Source organism: Desmodus rotundus, chromosome 1 (assembly GCF_022682495.2).
Source record: "Desmodus rotundus isolate HL8 chromosome 1, HLdesRot8A.1, whole genome shotgun sequence".
NCBI lineage: Eukaryota > Metazoa > Chordata > Mammalia > Chiroptera > Phyllostomidae > Desmodus > Desmodus rotundus.
In genome coordinates, this window is record NC_071387.1 from 125,153,817 (window position 1) to 125,171,409 (window position 17,593).

Below are 17,593 nucleotides of genomic sequence, written 5' to 3' on the forward strand. Positions count from 1 at the left end.
TATCACTGTTAGTCTGTATGCTGACCTATAATACATGAATTTTAGGACAGTCATGTACCCTGTAATAGAAGAAACTCCTGTGATCTAGGAAGGTATGGAAAAGAACACAAAAAGAAGTGGAAGAATTCTGCTCATTGTAAAGTCAAAAAGAGCTCTAAAATACTTGGTGTAACAAGCCTTGAACTATATACCCTTTTGTTTGGTTATGGTGGCTGTCTTTGTAAAATTAAATTAAATATTTTGTTTATTCCATAGGTATTTATAAAGCAGGCCCTTCAGTTAGAATTGGCTGCTGAAGCACAGAACAATATAAACTCAAATCCTACCTTTTTGTCTTGGAACTTAATATCCAGTAATAGAAATGGATAATAAGAAATATATTATGATATATGCTACAAATTATGATATATGCTACAAAGAAAATTAATAGTAATGTGATGGAAAGGAAGGAGAGAAAGAGAAAGAGAAGGGGAGGGTATAGGAGGTGGGGGGCGGGAGGGTAGGTCAAGAGCTGAGACCTGAATGTTGAAAAGAAACTAGCTGGACAAAGACCAGGCAGATAAAAGGTAGATAAACCACCTCCAAGTGGAAAAGATTGATATGCCTAAGGAACAGAAAGAAGGGCAATATAGGGCCAGGAGCCAATTGAGGGGAGGAAAGAGAACCTTGAGAGGTTTTGGAGAATTAGGACAGTCATTTAGGGCATTGATCATGGTAAGGATGGTAAGGAATTGGGATTTCATTCCAAGAAACTATTGAAGGTGTTTAAGCAGGAAAAATTACTTGGTGTAATAAACATTTTTAAAAGATCACTTTTGTCTTTGTATGGAAAGAAATTAGAGGGAAGCAACAATGGAAGCAGTCAGACTATAAATAGTGCAGGAAAGAGATGAGCTTAGGGGAGAAGGAAGAAGTGAATAGAATTGCTATATTTTGTGCAGATGGGATTGATTGAATTTGCTGATGCGACTGTATATGAGAGGCAAAGGAAACATTCTTAAATAATACATGTTTTTAAAAAAGAACTCAAACTTAATCTTTTAAAATGTAATATTTAATGCCAGTATTTTACATGGCAAATATTTTCTTGACAATTTTATCACTTTTAGTTTATTTTGTTCCCTTTTGTTTCCAGGCTTACGCATCTGGATGTGACATTGTTATACTGGGAAGTGATTTTGAAAGACTACAAATAATCCCAGGAGCTAAACATGGAAATATTCAAGTAGGATGTGTAGACTGTTCAATGCAACAAGGCAAGGTTTGTAATCTTATAATGAGATTTGTTTTGAATATGGTTTATGCCAGGATGGTTTCTGAAGTATATTTCCTATTGAATTAGAGACTTGCTTTGTTTCAAGGATAATGTGGCTACAGATTTCTTTGGCTCCTTACATGCACCATAGAGAACAAAATCCCTGGTTCCCTTATATGTATCTTTGAGATTTTCACGAATTCTATTCTTATATAATTTTGAAATAAAGTATACTATTCTCTATGAGTTGACAATGAACTTTAATACTTACTATCTATATAAAAAGTATAAAGCTTACTTATTTAAAAATTGATTGGGTCTAAGGACAGGAATGACAATAGTTTTCCACCTATTTACAAATAAACTACTGAAGAGAAGTTATTTGTTAGAGTCATTTTTTTGTCTGCAGATGGTTGTCTCCTTGTAACTTCTGGATAAATTTTGTACTAAAATGAAGATAAACTCTTCTAAAGTCTATAATTTTTTGTTAATTTGTTGCAAGTGTATAAGAAAAATGAAAATTTTTATCTGTACTCCTGTTTGCATATAAAAAGTAAAATGTAACCTTGAAAGCAAAACAGCAACAATGAAAGAAAGGGCATGTGATGCTATATCAGGTTAAATACAGTTCTATATAGACCAGAATTGGGAGGGTCATAACTAGTAGGTAGCATAGTATATAGCTTAATATAGTATCATATAATAGGTGGCAAGACCTAGGTTGGCTCCTTAGGGGCTAAACTAGGATGAACTTTACAAATCTATTAAATTTTTTTTGCTAGATATTTCAATACTTTTTTTGACTCTATGGTTCTACCAGAATATTTTGTGTGAGGTACCTAAGTAGACCTAATGCTTTTTTAAAAATCTAATAATTTCTAATAGACCTTACAGTCTGAAAAGTTCTTTCTTGGGACCTAGTTTAAAGAAACTCATGGTAAAATGAATTTTGATTCTTGCAGTCTTTACCTAGTTGTTGATCACTCTTTTTGTTACTCCTGGGTCTCCCTTCCTTTAATATAGTTACAAGTGTCTATCACCTGTCTTTCTTTTGTTCACTCCTTTCATTCTCACTGTACTACAAAATGATATTTATTATGGAATGCCAAAAATTATTCACATGTTTTTTTTTCTTCAAGTTTGTTTGATCTTCTACCTTTATAGTTCCATAATCTTCAATACTGTATAAAAACTCGCTTGTATTAATACCATCTAGACACACATAGGGCTGGTTAATATTGGAAATCTAATTTTAATAATTTCTAATATGAGTTATCTTTTTGTGGCAATATTACATGAAGTTCAAGTTAAAATGAAGAAGTTACTTGGTTTTATAATCATTCTGATAAAAGGCAGGGTTTTTTTTTGTTTGTTTGTTTACTATTATCAGTATAATGAAATGATTCCTAAGGTATCAGGAAGAAAATTTTGTAGGTTCGAGTATATGGGGATTTCTGTTTGCCTTTAAGAAGTGAATGCTTCTTGATACTGTAGGCGTCATTCAGTATGTTATCATTATTGTTTTTTTCTTTGTAGTAGTACCAGATTAATTTTCCTGGGAAAATTCATCAGCATTTATCTTGTATTCACTTGCTTAAAAACATTTTTAGCTTACCATTACCTTGGGAAAGTTCCAACTGTTCACCTTGGTCATGGGGCCCAGTACGACTGGCTCAAATCTGCCTTTTTGGCTTCAAGTTCCTTATTTTGTTGTAAAGAACACTATTCTAGCTTGGCTGGTGGTCGGCCCCTCCAAACATAAAGTGCATTTTTCAGTCTTCACACTTGTGTTCATATTATGCCTTATTTCTAAAATTGAATATTTACTGTCTTTTGAAGAAATACTACCTATACGTTAAAGCCCAGATGGCAAACACAAGGCCCGTGGACCGAATCCGACCCTCCACCTTGTTTTATCCCGCCCGGCACCTTGTTTCTACCTGGCACAGCGCTGAACTCTTGCTTATCTGTTAAGGAGTGGTTACATTTATACAGTCCTAAAATTATATTCGGCCCTTTGAAGGCAACCGTGAGGCTGATGTGGCCCCTGGTGAAAATGAGTTTGACACCCCTGCTTTAAAGGCCCAGTCTAAACACTCCCTCCCAGACCAACTCAGTGCAGATGATTCTATATCCTAAGAATTCCTCAGAACACTTAATGTATCCATTGAAAGATTTTTCCCTTATGTATGTTATATTTTCGTTCCTTACCTCCCTTCGCTAGATTATATATTCTTATTTTTATCCCTGATTCATTCATTCATTTTATCTATCTTCTGGTATTTCAATGTTCTTCATTTGTGACACTCTCAAACTTTAGTGATAGCTACCTTATAAAACAGATCCAAAAAGGGTTATGCTCCATTGATTTGAATAGTAAATTTTAACCATACTCAAATAAAATGGAATATTAAACACACTCCTTAGAGAGTTCACAAACAACATATCTAAGTTTTATTTTTAAAAAGTTAAATATACACTCACAGAATTGTCAGCTTTGAGGACTGATAACCTAAAACCTGATATTTCTTTAATCCTCATCTGAGGATATGTTTATTGATTTTAGAGAGTGAGGAAGGGGGGTTGGGGAGAGAGGGAAAGAATGGCAGAGAGAGAGAGAGAGAAACAGATAGACAGACATCTATGTGAAAGAGAAACATCAGTTGGTTGTCTCCTGTATGTTCCCTGACCTGGGATCAAACCTGCAACTTAGGTGTGTACCCTGACTGGGAATCTAACATGCAACCCTTTGGTGCACAGGACAACACTCCAACCAACTGAGCTAGTGCACCAGGGCCAAAAACTGATTTTCAAGTCTTGTCAAATTTTATCCTTGACAAGGAATACATCAATACATATTCTTCTGTGAGAAGGGAATTAATATTTACTGTGAATCTTATAATGCTATAATAAGTATTTTACAAATGTTATTTCAATAATCAAAATAATTATCTTAGGAAGATAGTATATACATATTATAAATATAGATTGAGACACTATGGTTCAGAAAGATTAGCTTGCTAGTTACACAGTAACTGACGGAGTATATTGGGATTCTGATCCAGACATGGTGGTGGTCTTTAAAAACCACCTTGTTTTTATGGTGGCATAAAAACAGACAGACAGACCAATGGAACATAACAGAAAGCTCAGAAATAAACCCAGGTCTCTATAGTCAATTAATATTTGACAAAGGAGGCAGGAGCATAAAATGGAGCAAAAACAGCCTCTTCAACAAATGGTGTTGGGAGATTTGGACAGCTACGTGCAAAAAAATGAAACTTGATCACCAACTTACACCATACACAAAAGTAAATTCAAGGTGGATAAAAGACTTCAATGTAAATTGTAACACCATAAAAGTCCTAGAGGAAAGTTTTGACAGGAAAATCTCAGACATTCCACACAGCAACATCCTCACAGACATATCCCCTAAAGCAAGGGACATAAAGGAAAGAATAAACAAATGGGACCTCATCAAAATAAAAAGCTTCTGCATAGCTAAAGAAAACAGCATTAAAATAAAAAGAGAACCAACAGTATGGGAAAACATATTTGCCAATGATACCTCAGACAAGGGCCTGATCTCCAACATATATAAAGAACTCACACGATTCCACTCCAGAAAGACAAACAACCCAATTAAAAAATGGGCAAAGGACTTGAACAGACACTTCTCCAAGAAGGACATACAGAGGGTCCAGAGACATATAAAAAGATGCTCAGTATCATTAGCCATCAGAGAGACACAAATTAAAACCACAGTGAGATACCACCTCACACCGGTCAGAATGGACATCAGAAACAAAGCAGCAAATGAATGTTGGAGAGGATGTGGAGAAAAGGCTACCCTAGTGCACTGTTGGTGGGAATGCAGACTGGTGCAACCACTATGGAAAACAGTATGGAATTTCCTCAAAAAACTAAAAATGGAACTGCCTTTTGAACCAGCAATTCCACTGCTAGGATTATATCCTAAGAACCCTGAAACACTGATCCAAAAGAACCTATGCACCCCAATGTTCATAGCAGCACAATTTACCAAGGCTGGAAGCAACCTAAGTGCCCATCAATAAATGAGTGGATCAAAAAACTATGGTACATTTACACAATGCAATACTATGCAGCAGAGAGAAAGAAGGAGCTCCTATCCTTTGCTACAGCATGGATGGAACTGGAAAGCATTATGCTAAGCAAAATAAGCCAGGCAGTGAGGGACAAATACCATATGATCTCACCTTTAACAGGAACCTAATCAACAAAACAAGCAAGCAAGCAAAATATAGCCAAAGCCACTGAAATTGAGAACAGGCTGACAGTGATCAGAGGGGAGAGGAGAGGGAATTTCAGGGGAAAAGGGTGAAGGGTTTGTAGGAACAATTATAAAGGACACATGGACAATAACAATGCGGTGGGGGGGTGGAAATGGGGGAGGGAGGTGGGAAGGGCTGGGGTGGGGGGAAAAAGGCAGACAACTATACTTGAACAACAATAAAAATAAATTAAATAAATAAATAAATAAATAAAACTGACATTCTCAAATATTGGTGCCTGAAATTGCACATGTGGGCATATTTTAAGTTACACTATTCATTTCTCTTTTGCTCTTTTGATTCATAAGTATGTTAACATATCCATAATTTTTCTTTCTTGTTTTTTTTTTTTAAGATTGCAGCATCGTATGGAAATATTATCTCTGTTTTTGAACCAGTTAAACTACCGAAGCAAAAGAAAAATTCGGTCAGTAACTTACTATTTTCCTTTTAGGAATTGAAATGTCTTGAGTATTAAAAGATGTTATTTTTTAGAATACAAAAAAATCAGTGATCATTAAATAAATCAGTATAAATTATACACTAATTAAAGATAAATGTTAAATACCACTTTTATGTTAAAAATATTTAAATCTTTTATTGAAATTCAGTTAAACTAAATTGTGCCAATGAATTGTCTTGAAATATTTTTATTTTTTCCTGACATTTTTTCTTTTGTATTTGAAGAGTCAACAATTTTAAGTTTGGCAGTTATAATAAAGTTATTGCTAGTGCAAACACCATTGTCTAGTCATATGTGGCACTTCTTCACTTTTATGATCTACTTTTATATAGTTTTTCAGCCATAAGTAGTTTCTTCTTACAGTTACAGGTTTTAATTGCAGGTGTTAACATACCTCCAGGACCTATTTTCTTGTCCTTATTATATCATGCAATATAATTGTTAACAGGCCAGTGAATTTTTTTTAATAAAGACATTTTATATTCAGGAATAGGTATGAAAGCTGGTTAAAACTGTAGTTGATAAATATTGAAGTTATGTAGTAGATTTCTTGGGTGCTTTAATGCTTTTAAATATAGCAGGCAAACCAGGTCGTTTTACCCATCTCCACTGAAGATTAAACTAGAAATTTAAACCATATGAAAGAATATCAGTGTAGTGTAGTCCAAAGAACATTCATTAGGAGTCAGAGGACTGGGGTTTCTCTGCTGCTTTTTAAGTATTTAAGTCTAAACAGGGAGTTTTATGAGACTCTTTGCTCAATTTTGAAATTGGTTACTATTTATTCATGCAGCATGGTCTATTGCAAGGATAACATGATAGATTATATTGAAATCCGTTAAATGTAAGGAATTACCTTGTTTTAATAATAGATATGCCTTTATATATCTTTTAGTAGTTTTCATTTTTCACTTCACTCATTAGATCTTACATACTTCCTCTGATTTAGTTTTGCAGCTGTTATTTCCTTCTTTATAAATAAGGCAGCAGAGGTCCAAGAAGAAGTGTGACTTGACCTATAAAACAGCTATTGAGCCATAGAACTAAGAATAAAACCAGCTTTATTGATTCCTAGGTGTGAGCATTATTTTTTCTGAGTTGTATTAATGAAAAATATTTTCTCTGGATTGATACTCATTTTTAAATTTATGGAAGGGGAGTCCACAGTTCTCCCCTGATCTTTATGGTTATACATTACTTAATCCATTATTAGAGGCTCTTGTAGCCTTACAAATTAGTAACTGACAGTACTAAAAATAAATTTTAAAGGTGGTCACTTCACTCAGAACAATAATACACAATATATTTGTTAAATTAAATAATTAACTTTTAACAAATCTGTGTGTTATAATAAAATGCTTGTATTAGTAAGGGTAGAATTGAGATTTTTCCAGTTGCCTATTTGTTCTTGTTATATAATATTTTGATATAATAGTGTCAAAAACTCATTAAGAAGACTTTGGAGAGATGGTAAAAAAAAAGCTTGATAAATAATGGGAAAACTGGATTAGTTGGAAAAATCATAGACTTGGAAGGCACCCCAAATCTGTTATTCCAGGACACAGTTTCAGAGAATCTTTAGATCCTCATAAAAAAGATGTTGTTTCCATTTCTATGTACATTCTGGAATATTCTTTTAAGACAGTGGTTCTTCATTGGAAGTACTTACTGTTCACAATCAGTAGTTGATACATGTGTCCAGTTCCTGCCCTGGGGATTTCTTTATCTGGTGTGGGGTTGTGTGTAGACACTTGTACGTCTACTTCTAGACAGGGTTCTGATATGTATTTGATTGAGAGCCATTCCTGCAAGGTGGTGTTTTATATGAAATCATATTCTGCAGGCCATCTGTGTCAAAATCATCTGGGGTGTTGGTTTAAAGTGCAGATTCCTGTGCCCCATCTTGACCTTTTGAGGCTGAACCTTTGGATAAGGGTCTTGGAAATCTTAATTTTTGATAAACATCCAGGCTACTGTACATTCTTGTACTAAAATATGAGAATCACTACATTGAGTGTTTTTTTAAAAATGTATTTTATTGATTATGTTATTATAGTTGTCCCATTTCCCCCCCTTCAATCCCCTCCAGTTTGCCCCCTCCCACCTACATTCTCCCCACACCCCAGTTCATGTCTGTGGGTTGTACATATAAGTTCTTTAGCTTCTACATTTCCCATACTATTCTGAACCTCCCCATGTCTATTTTGTACCTACCATTTATGCTTCTTATTCCCTGTTCCTTTTCCTGCATTCTTCCACCACCCCTCCCCACTGATAACCCTCCATGTAATCTCCATTTCTGTGATTCTGTTCCTGTTCTAGTTGTTGCTTAGTTTGTTTTTGTTTTTTTAGGTTCAGTTGTTGATAGTTGTGAGTTTGTTGTCATTTTACTCTTCATAGTATTTGAACTTTTTCTTTTCCTTAGATAAGTCCCTTTAACATTTCATATAATAAGGGCTTGGTGATGAGGAAGTCCTTTAACTTGACCTTATCTGGGAAGGACTTTATCTGCCCTTTCATTCTAAGTGATAGCTTTGCTGGATAGAGTAATCTTGGATGTAGGTCCTTCCTTTTCATGACTTGGAATACTTCTTTCCAGCCCTTTCTTGCCTATAACGTTTCTTTTGAGAAATCAGCTGACAGTCTTATGGGAACTTCCTTTGTAGGTAACTTTCTCTTTTTTTCTTGCTGCTTTTAAGATTCTCTCCTTATCTTTAATCTTGGGTAATGTAATTATGATGTGCCTTGGTGTGTGCTTCCTTGGGTCCAACTTCTTTGGGACTCTCTGAGCTTCCTGGACTTCTGGAATTCTATTTCCTTTGCCAGATTAGAGAAGTTCTCTATTATTTTTTGAAATAAGTTTTTGATTTCTTGCTCTTTCTTTTCTCCTTCTGGCACTCCTATGATTCGGATGTTGGAACGTTTAAAGTTGTCCCGTAGGTTCCTAAGCCTCTCCTCACGTTTTTGAATCTTGTTTCTTCCTTCTGTTCTCATAGAATGTTTATTTCTTCCTTCTGGTCAAACCACTGATTTGAGTCCCAGTTTCCTTCCTGTCACTGTTGGTTCCCTATACATTTTTCTGTAACTCACTTTTCATAGCTTTTACTTTTTCCTCTTTTGCAACCATACTCAACCATTTCTGTGAGCATCCTGATAGGTTGGCTATCTCACATTAAGAGAGTGTTTATGGGTCTCAGTCTAATAAAGGTTTGTGAAATCATCTTCATAGGCTACAATATGAAAGTAAAATAAAATGAAATAGAATAAAAAATGTTAGAGTACCTCATGTAATAAGGGTAGATTACTTATGATTGCAGTTATGTGTATGTTATGTGTATTCTGGGTCACAGTGCAACATATATTTCTTACTGGTTTTCAGGTAAAAAAAAGTTGAAAACTATTCCTTTAAGGAATGAAAAGATTTTAATTATACATTATTACAGGTGTTACATCTCTTGTTCTGATTTTTCACACATACCATATCTCTGGTAAGGGTGAAACATTAAAAGAGAAGAAAGCCTTAAGTAGCAGAGACACAGACATATTTAAAATTAAGTATTTGTAACAATAATAATAAAGTAATTTAAAGGTCTGAGGTCACTAACAGTATTGTCCAAGGTGGCATATACTTATTGGTTGTTTAAAAATAATACAGATTTTTGGAGCCCCAGGAATGGATATTCTCTCCCTAATCTTTTCCATCACATATTCCTTATTTTTCTGGATAGAATTGAACAGTTTCTCCTTAAAAATGACAGCATGGTCAATTATACCTAAAAAAATAAATGACTGCATGTATTATTAACAGTAATAATAATGAACATATTATTTGTTAGAAAAAAGATAGCAATAATAATTTGGATAAATGACCCTCTTTTTTTTAATTTTAGGAATTATATAATCAATGGCAGAAAAGTGGTCAGTTTTTTCTGGAATCAATAGCACACAATATAACTTGGGATCCCGCAGGTAAGAATAGAAACAGGATTAACTGCAATGAAATATCCCTTTCCTAGGTTATTTTATTACTTTTATATATTTCAGTCCTGGTCTGTGTGAGATTGTGGGGAACACAATAGTAATAAAACAGATTGCGTTCTTTTAGAGCATATGGTGAAATGAAGATGCCCTGTAACAGTATCCGCTGTAGGAGGAATACCTATCGTTTCAAGAAGGTCGTACTAATTCTCTCTTGGAGAGTCAAAGTTTAATCGAAGAGGAGCCTTTGACCTGAGAGTAGATACATTTAACAATGAGTGTGGGCATAGAAGTAGGAGGGGAAAAGAAGAGAATTCTAAGAAGTGTTAATGTGTATATGTGCCAGTAATTTACTTCTGCATTTAAAAACCATCCCAAAGCCATTTTTACCAATCTACCACAATGAGCAAAAGCACAAAGAAAAGTGTAAGATAGATTCTAATAGTGATTAGTATTTCATTGAGACTGGAGTGAATCTGGTGATTAGGATATAATATTCCAGCATATTATAGAAGGCCTTTAAAGTCATGGTAAGGGATTTGAATTTAATTCTTTTAATTGTCTTAAAATATTACAGGTTTTTGAAAGTAGCTAGTGACAAGTGGTTTGCAAGAGTGTTCTGGTAGCAGAGAGAAGGATTGGAGGGAAGGGAAACAGGACAATAAATATTATGTTATTTATCATTATAATTACCTTTTGGGAAATATGCCTTTACGATAGTCTAAATTATAAATAAGAACTTGTTTCAGTGCCTTTAACATAATAATAGGTATCAATTAATATTGAATGAATAAGGAAGGAGTACATGAATATGAAATGTATTTAGGCAATAGAATTGACATTACTTGGCAACCAGATTTCACACGACTTTGCAGATATTTGTTACCACAAGAAGAAGAGTAATATACAAGAGTTAGAGAGAGTAGATATAGGTTTTGTTTGGATGTGTGGAATTTGAGATGCTTGCACATGATATAGCAATATCCAGCAGATAATTAGAAATTTGAATCTAGAACAGTGATTTTCAACCTATTTTATCTCATGGCACACAAGCTAATTATTAAAATTCTGTGGCCCACCGAAGAAGAATATACTATATATTTTGACAATCTCAACAAAAAAATAGGTATAATTTTGATTCATTCACACCGGACAGCTGTTGTGTTGGCTGTTGTCATCTTTCAATTTGACAATCTAAGGGAAAAGAGGTGAGTGCCCCTGACTAAATTGTCAGGTGTTGCATGTTCTAAAAATTCTTATGGCACACCAGTTGAAAATCGCTGATCTAGAATATAAGAAAGAAGTTATCTTTGGAACATAGAATCAGAAGTCCATCAGTTTAGATAGATAAAACAGTTTACATTTTGAAATAGTTGAGAAAAAATGTTAATTCAGAGCACAAATTTCACAATCTTTGGGAATTATTTTATAAAAGAAGAGATTATCTTTGAGGGCTTTTTTTTTTTTCAATAAAACAAGTTCATTTTATTTATTTATTTTTCAATTAAGTTTAAATCCTGGAGGAATACAGCGCTACACAGATTCGGTGTCTAATGGCCACAGTGGGATAGTTGCTTTGGAATTTTGTACAAACCATGCCACTGTTTCCATAAGCACAAGGTACCTTTCCCCGGATTACTCTGGTCTTGTTCTGTTTGCCACCAGGAGTCACTGTGTTGTGCTTCTCTTTGTACACAAAAACACATCCCTTGCCTAGACATCTTGAACATAAACACCTTCAAGCTTAACAGCTGTGTGTGCCCTCTGGTTCTGGAGACCCCACTTATAGCTGGCAAAAATGTCCTTGGACCTCAGCCTTCTAAACATATTTGTCGCTATGGTAGTCCCCAGCAGGCCCCCATAGTTCAGCAGCAGGAATTCCACTTGAGATTATTTTTTAGAAAATCACACAATGTTTTAAAATGTTTCTCCTCATGAGATTGTAAGATTGATGTTTACTTGCTGGTAACCTACATGTTTATTCTATGCATACAATGAAAAGAGGTCAGATCTGGGTTCAAATTTGGGATTGAATTTTGTATATATCACTTTGTATATAACTCTATTGTGAATAGGGTGACTTATGTCCCAGTTTATGCCTGTTGTCCTCATGTGATTATTAATTGTGTTACCTTCTACTCTCACAAGTGTTCTATTTGGATGATAAATTACAGTTACTCTGTTATGGCACTACAATCTATTGTAATTATTTGTCTACATGGTTTATCTTATTGATTAGACAAGGGACAAGATTCTATTTTACTCAGTATTTTATTTAGTTGTCTTTAGGGACTCATCATATAGTAAGCTCTCAATCTTCACATGTTTGACTATAAGTTTTATGATCATAAACACAGTATTTAAGAGATCAAGAATGGTTAACTCACTTGTAAATTAAGATATCTAATTGACAAAATAGTTTTTTAATGGTCAGATGTGGCAATATATATGAAAGTATTTGGTAAGTCATAAAGTCCCATAGAAATATTGTTATTGTTAGCAAGTGAACTGGCTACTTGAAGTGTCTTATTAACTGCAATAAAAACATTTAATATTTGAATTGAGTGATTTTTTTTTAAGTAATGACATAGCAGTTGTTTGGAATTTTTGTACCTGTGGTCTGTTAGTACTAATATTAGTATTAATGTTAAATTCCTCTAAAATCATCATTACAGAGTAGTATTAAAAGATAATTACTTATTTTTAACGTACGTAGTAGCACTTGACAACAGCTTATGACCATTATCTTTTTTAACTGTAATTGAGTTAAAATTCACATAAAAGTTTATTTTTTTCTTTTTAATACTGGAAGGTTCAAAATTTAGAATTCAATTAGGGAATAGATTATAGCTATAATAAGTACTTGGGAATTATTAGTATAATTATTACTTTTTCAAATGAAATTTATAATTATTTATAAAAAGATTATAATTATTTTATATAAAATAGTAGTATTTGGGGTTTGATCAGTATTCACATATCTATTTGCCAGGTCTTGAGATACAAAGAAATTTTTTTCAGATGATACTAATAAACTGTAGTGTTTTTGTGTTGTCTCTAAACCCACTATTGCATCTTGCTTAATCATAAGATTTCTGCTCATAGGCTTTTTATTATTTTTTCCCTATTTCAGTATCCATACTTCTGTGCTTTGCGTTCAAATCAGTATGTTTTATGCCATATGTTACCTACTTTTCTTTCATTCCATACCTGGGGTTAATTATTTTGTATTTAGTGTTAAGTTCTTAACCTTTCATGGGATAATTTTATTTTCAGTTTATGTCAAAGAAAACTTGTACAAATCAAACTCGTAAGTACGGAGAACAGATTGGTGGTTGCCAGAGATGGAGAGTGGCCAAAGTAGGTGAAGGTACAAAGAATAATGACTTCCAGTTATAGAATAAATAAGCCCTGGGGATGTAATTTATAGATAGCACAGTAACTATAGTTAATAATACTATATTATATGTTTGCAAGTTGTTAAGAGAGTACATCTTAAAAATTCTCATCATAAGGAAAAAATTTATAACCATGCAAGGTGATGGATGTTAGCTGGATTTATTGTGGTGATCATTTCCCATATATACCAATACGGAATTATTATATTATACACCTGAAACTAATATTATGTAATATACCAATTATATCTCAAAAAAAGATGATTTTTCTGTAAGCTAAACAGTGGAATAGTAACCCTATTTAAGTGGAATGTCTCATTATTACTCTCTGGGCTGTTTTTATCTGCCTGTGAGGCTTTCCACTTAGATTCTACTATTTATTGAGCTTCTGCTAAGTGCCTAGCCTGTGCTAAATATTGGGTTGGCCAAAAAATTTGTTTTTTTTTCCAGAAGATGGCTCTAGTAGCTCTTAGTTGTCTTTAACTTTATTCAAAACATTTTTGTTACCTTGTATCACAATAACTGTCATATCAGTGTATTAAAAAAAATCAAAATTAATGAATATTTGTGTAGCCATTTTAATATTAAAGATGGAAGAAACACAACATTTTCAGCATATCATGCTTTCTTATTTCAAGAAAGATAAAAACACAACTGAAATGCAAAAAAAGATTTGTGTAATATATGTGTAATATATTATGTGTAATATTATGTGTAATAATATGTGTAATTTGTGTAATATATGGAGAAGGTACTGTGACTGATCAAATATGTCACAAGTTGTTTGTCAAGTTTCGTGCTGCAGATTTCTAGCTGAACAATGCTTCAAGGTCAGGTAGACTGGCTAAAATTGATAGTGATCAAATTTAGACATTAATTGAGAGCAGTCAGTGTTCTACCACATGGGAGATAAGCAAAATACTCAAAATATCCAGGTCAATAAAGTTATTGGTGAAAATGAAAATGTGTCTTTTATGTTACAGTAAAAACCGTAACAGACTTTTTGGCCAACCCAATAGATTATACATATTATAGATAATCCTTACCACAACTCTATACAAATTTTTAATTTTATAGATGAGAAAATTATGGGTCAAATGTTGCCCAAATAGATCAATTCACATGGCTAATTAAATGACTTATTTGGGAATTAAAAACAGGGATTTCTGATCCAAAGTCGGTATTTTGCCTCAGAACCCCTTTCCTTTTGAAATAGAGGGATGTTTTTAGAGAGACACCAATCCATAGTCCTTAATTGCGAATGTGAATACTTTATTGGCCAAAATCGCATCTCCTCTTTTATCTTCTTTGTTTGGATGATAGCATAATCTTCTACCCAAATTATAAAGTTAAAAAATGTATCCTTGAAGCCTATTTTATGTTTCTGTTTTTTAGTTGGTGTTAAGCCTTGAAATGATTGCTTTTCAAATGGCTTTCAAATCCTTGCTTCTTACTTTAATATCTGACTCAGATCCTCCTTATTTCCCATCAGTATTATTACAGTGGGTTAACCAGGTTTCTCTGTCTTATGTTTTCCCTAATTTTCTCCTTCGTTGGAGTTATTCTCTAGAATGGAAATTCATTATTTTCTAGAATGGAAAATACTTCTTTGAGTACTGGAATCTTTGAAAGTACTCATCGTATGGTGAAAATTGTGTATTATCTCTTTAGAAAAATGCACACACTATGTATACAACTTTTGCACATCTCAGTGAATGGAGGTTCACAGGCCTGGTCAAGACTCTATTGATATTCCTCCCTCACATTGAGACCTTTTGTTCTAAAATACATATCCACTTATGTAAACTGTCTCCCCACCCTTAAAAGCCTTTAACTCCCAAGTACCAATAACAAACACCAAAGTCCTTATGAATGTCAAAAATGTTTCATAACCTGAGCTCAGATTTTTTCCCAACCTTATTTAGATCTCCAGGTCTTCTATGCATCTTATTTCTTATCCATCCCACATTACAAGCCATTGTTGGGAGTAATTTGAACTTTCTTGTCTTCATGCATCTGTTCATAATATTTCTCCACTGGAATGTAAACTCATTATGAAAAAGGACAGTGTTGTATTTGTCATTGTATCCTCCATGCCTAACACAATGCCGTTTATAAAGATGTTCATTAAATGTTTGTTGAATGAGAGATTATGAAATCTCTTTCCTCCCAAGCTGCTTCAACAAAATTAAAATACTTTACTCCCCTAATCTTTGTGTTATTTGAATTTTTTTAGAAATTGTTTTATCTTTATAGTATTATATGAAATTATTGAATATGTAACTTAACTCACTAATTAAATACCTAAGTAATAAATGGTGAATAACATATATATATTTTTAGGCAGTCGTCTTTTAACTGGTTCTAGCTGTTTGCAACTCTGGTCCAGTGCTAACTTGGAAAAGCCAATCGAAGATGAAAATCCAGATAGAAAAGATCTTAACTTTGGGGATTGGAGATGCATTTGGCATTGCAAGTAAGCAATTAATTAGAGGATTAAATTGACAAACCTGTTCCATGTGGTTCATTATAATGCATTTTAGTTTGTGTAAAGCCACACTAACATAAAAAGTGTTGATTTTTAATTTGTTGCAAGCCTTTTCCTATATACAGAGGATTTACCATTTTCCATGTTCTATATATTCATTTTTTTAACTTGTTAAATAAAACAACTATGAAAAAAAACCCTAAGAAATGTTTAAAGCCTCCACGAAGATCATTAAATAGAACTTGCTAAATTGTACAAAAGGAGAGAGACAGAAACACCTTTCATGGTTTTGAATTAAAGTTTTTCTATTGTGAAGAGGTATTTTTTCCAAAGTAATCTATATTTTAAACATACTTTTTGTCAAAATCCCTTTGGAATTTCTACTTTTGAGCATAGTTCTAAACTTCACTTAACAGGTCAAATGTGGGAAAATTCTGAAAGGAAAAAGGAACAAAGACATCTAGTATAGAAAAATGAATTCTAAAGCTACAGCTGATCAAGCAGTTTGTTGTTCGTATAAGAACAGACCGATTAGGATTCAGGAATAGGCCCAATTACACATGGAGATTCAATAATATAAGATGACATTTTACATCAATGGGGCAAACTTGCTAGCTCTGGGGGAGAAAATGAAGGTAGAGTCTGTTTCATATCTGGCACCAAAATAAATGTCAATGGAAGGAAAAAATGAATTTCTATACAATGAAACAAATATTAGAAGAAAATATGTAGGTGAATTTTCATATTTTAGAGCTACAACATCCAGTATGGTAGCAACTAGCCACACATCACTGTTGAGCACTTCATATGCAGCTAGTCCAAATTAAAATGTGCTGTAAGTATAAAATACACTGAATTTCAAAAACTTAGCACAAAGAAAAGAATGCAAAGTACCCTATATTTTTTATTGTTTATTTGTTGAAATGATAATATTTTGATATATTAGCTTAAATATAATTAAATTCACCTGTTTCTTTTTACTTTTTAAAATTTGGCTACTGAGAAATTTAAAATTACATATATGGATAACATCTGTTATTTATATTCTATTGCTATAGAGTCAGGGAAAGACCTTCTAAAGTATGACACCAAAACTAGAAATGGAAAGGAAAGGAAGCAGAAGGCAAGGGAAAGGAAGGGAAAGGAAAAAATGGATAACTTTAAAAAAAATGTATGTAAATCAAAAAGACCATAAGGAAAAGAAACAAAAACTTGAGAGGAAATATTTGCAATTTTGGGTTAATGCCTTTTTAAAACCGAGGTCTTAAAATTCATTTAAAAGGAACCAATATCTCAATGGTGAACAAAAATGGACAATGAAGAGAAAAAATTTAAACAGTAGTACATATGAATAATAAACATGTTAAGAGTTGAGCAACTTCACTTGAAATCAAAAAATGTAAAATGTGCAGAAAGAGGGTGACTAACACCTATTACTAGTGAGTGTTTGGAGAAACAGCTGCTTCCATATACTGTTAATAAGGGAGTGCAGTTGGTATTATCTTTCTGGAGAGCAATTTGGAAGTAGTAATTGGCAGGCTTAATTTTTTTCATACCCTTTAATAGCAATTTTAAGTTTTATTCATTAGTTCAACAAATATTTTTTGTGTGCTTATCATGTTCCAAGCAGTGGTAAAAGTGCTTGGGATATAGCAGTGAACAGATGAGGGGAGATAGACAATAACTGGTAAACTGGTA

At 33.3% G+C, this 17,593-nt stretch overlaps 1 protein-coding gene across 3 annotated transcripts in view; it reads left to right on the forward strand.

Moving 5' to 3' along the window:
- The window catches only part of DMXL1 (Dmx like 1), a 148,984-nt gene that overhangs the window by 16,258 nt on the left and 115,133 nt on the right, over positions 1–17,593 (forward strand). For all 3 annotated transcript variants that reach the window (XM_053910559.1, XM_053910552.1, XM_053910558.1), the window contains exons 2-5: positions 1,136–1,261; positions 5,924–5,995; positions 9,922–10,000; positions 15,751–15,883. In XM_053910559.1, coding sequence (XP_053766534.1) covers positions 1,136–1,261; positions 5,924–5,995; positions 9,922–10,000; positions 15,751–15,883 — 410 coding nt within the window. The remainder of the gene's footprint in view (positions 1–1,135; positions 1,262–5,923; positions 5,996–9,921; positions 10,001–15,750; positions 15,884–17,593) is intronic.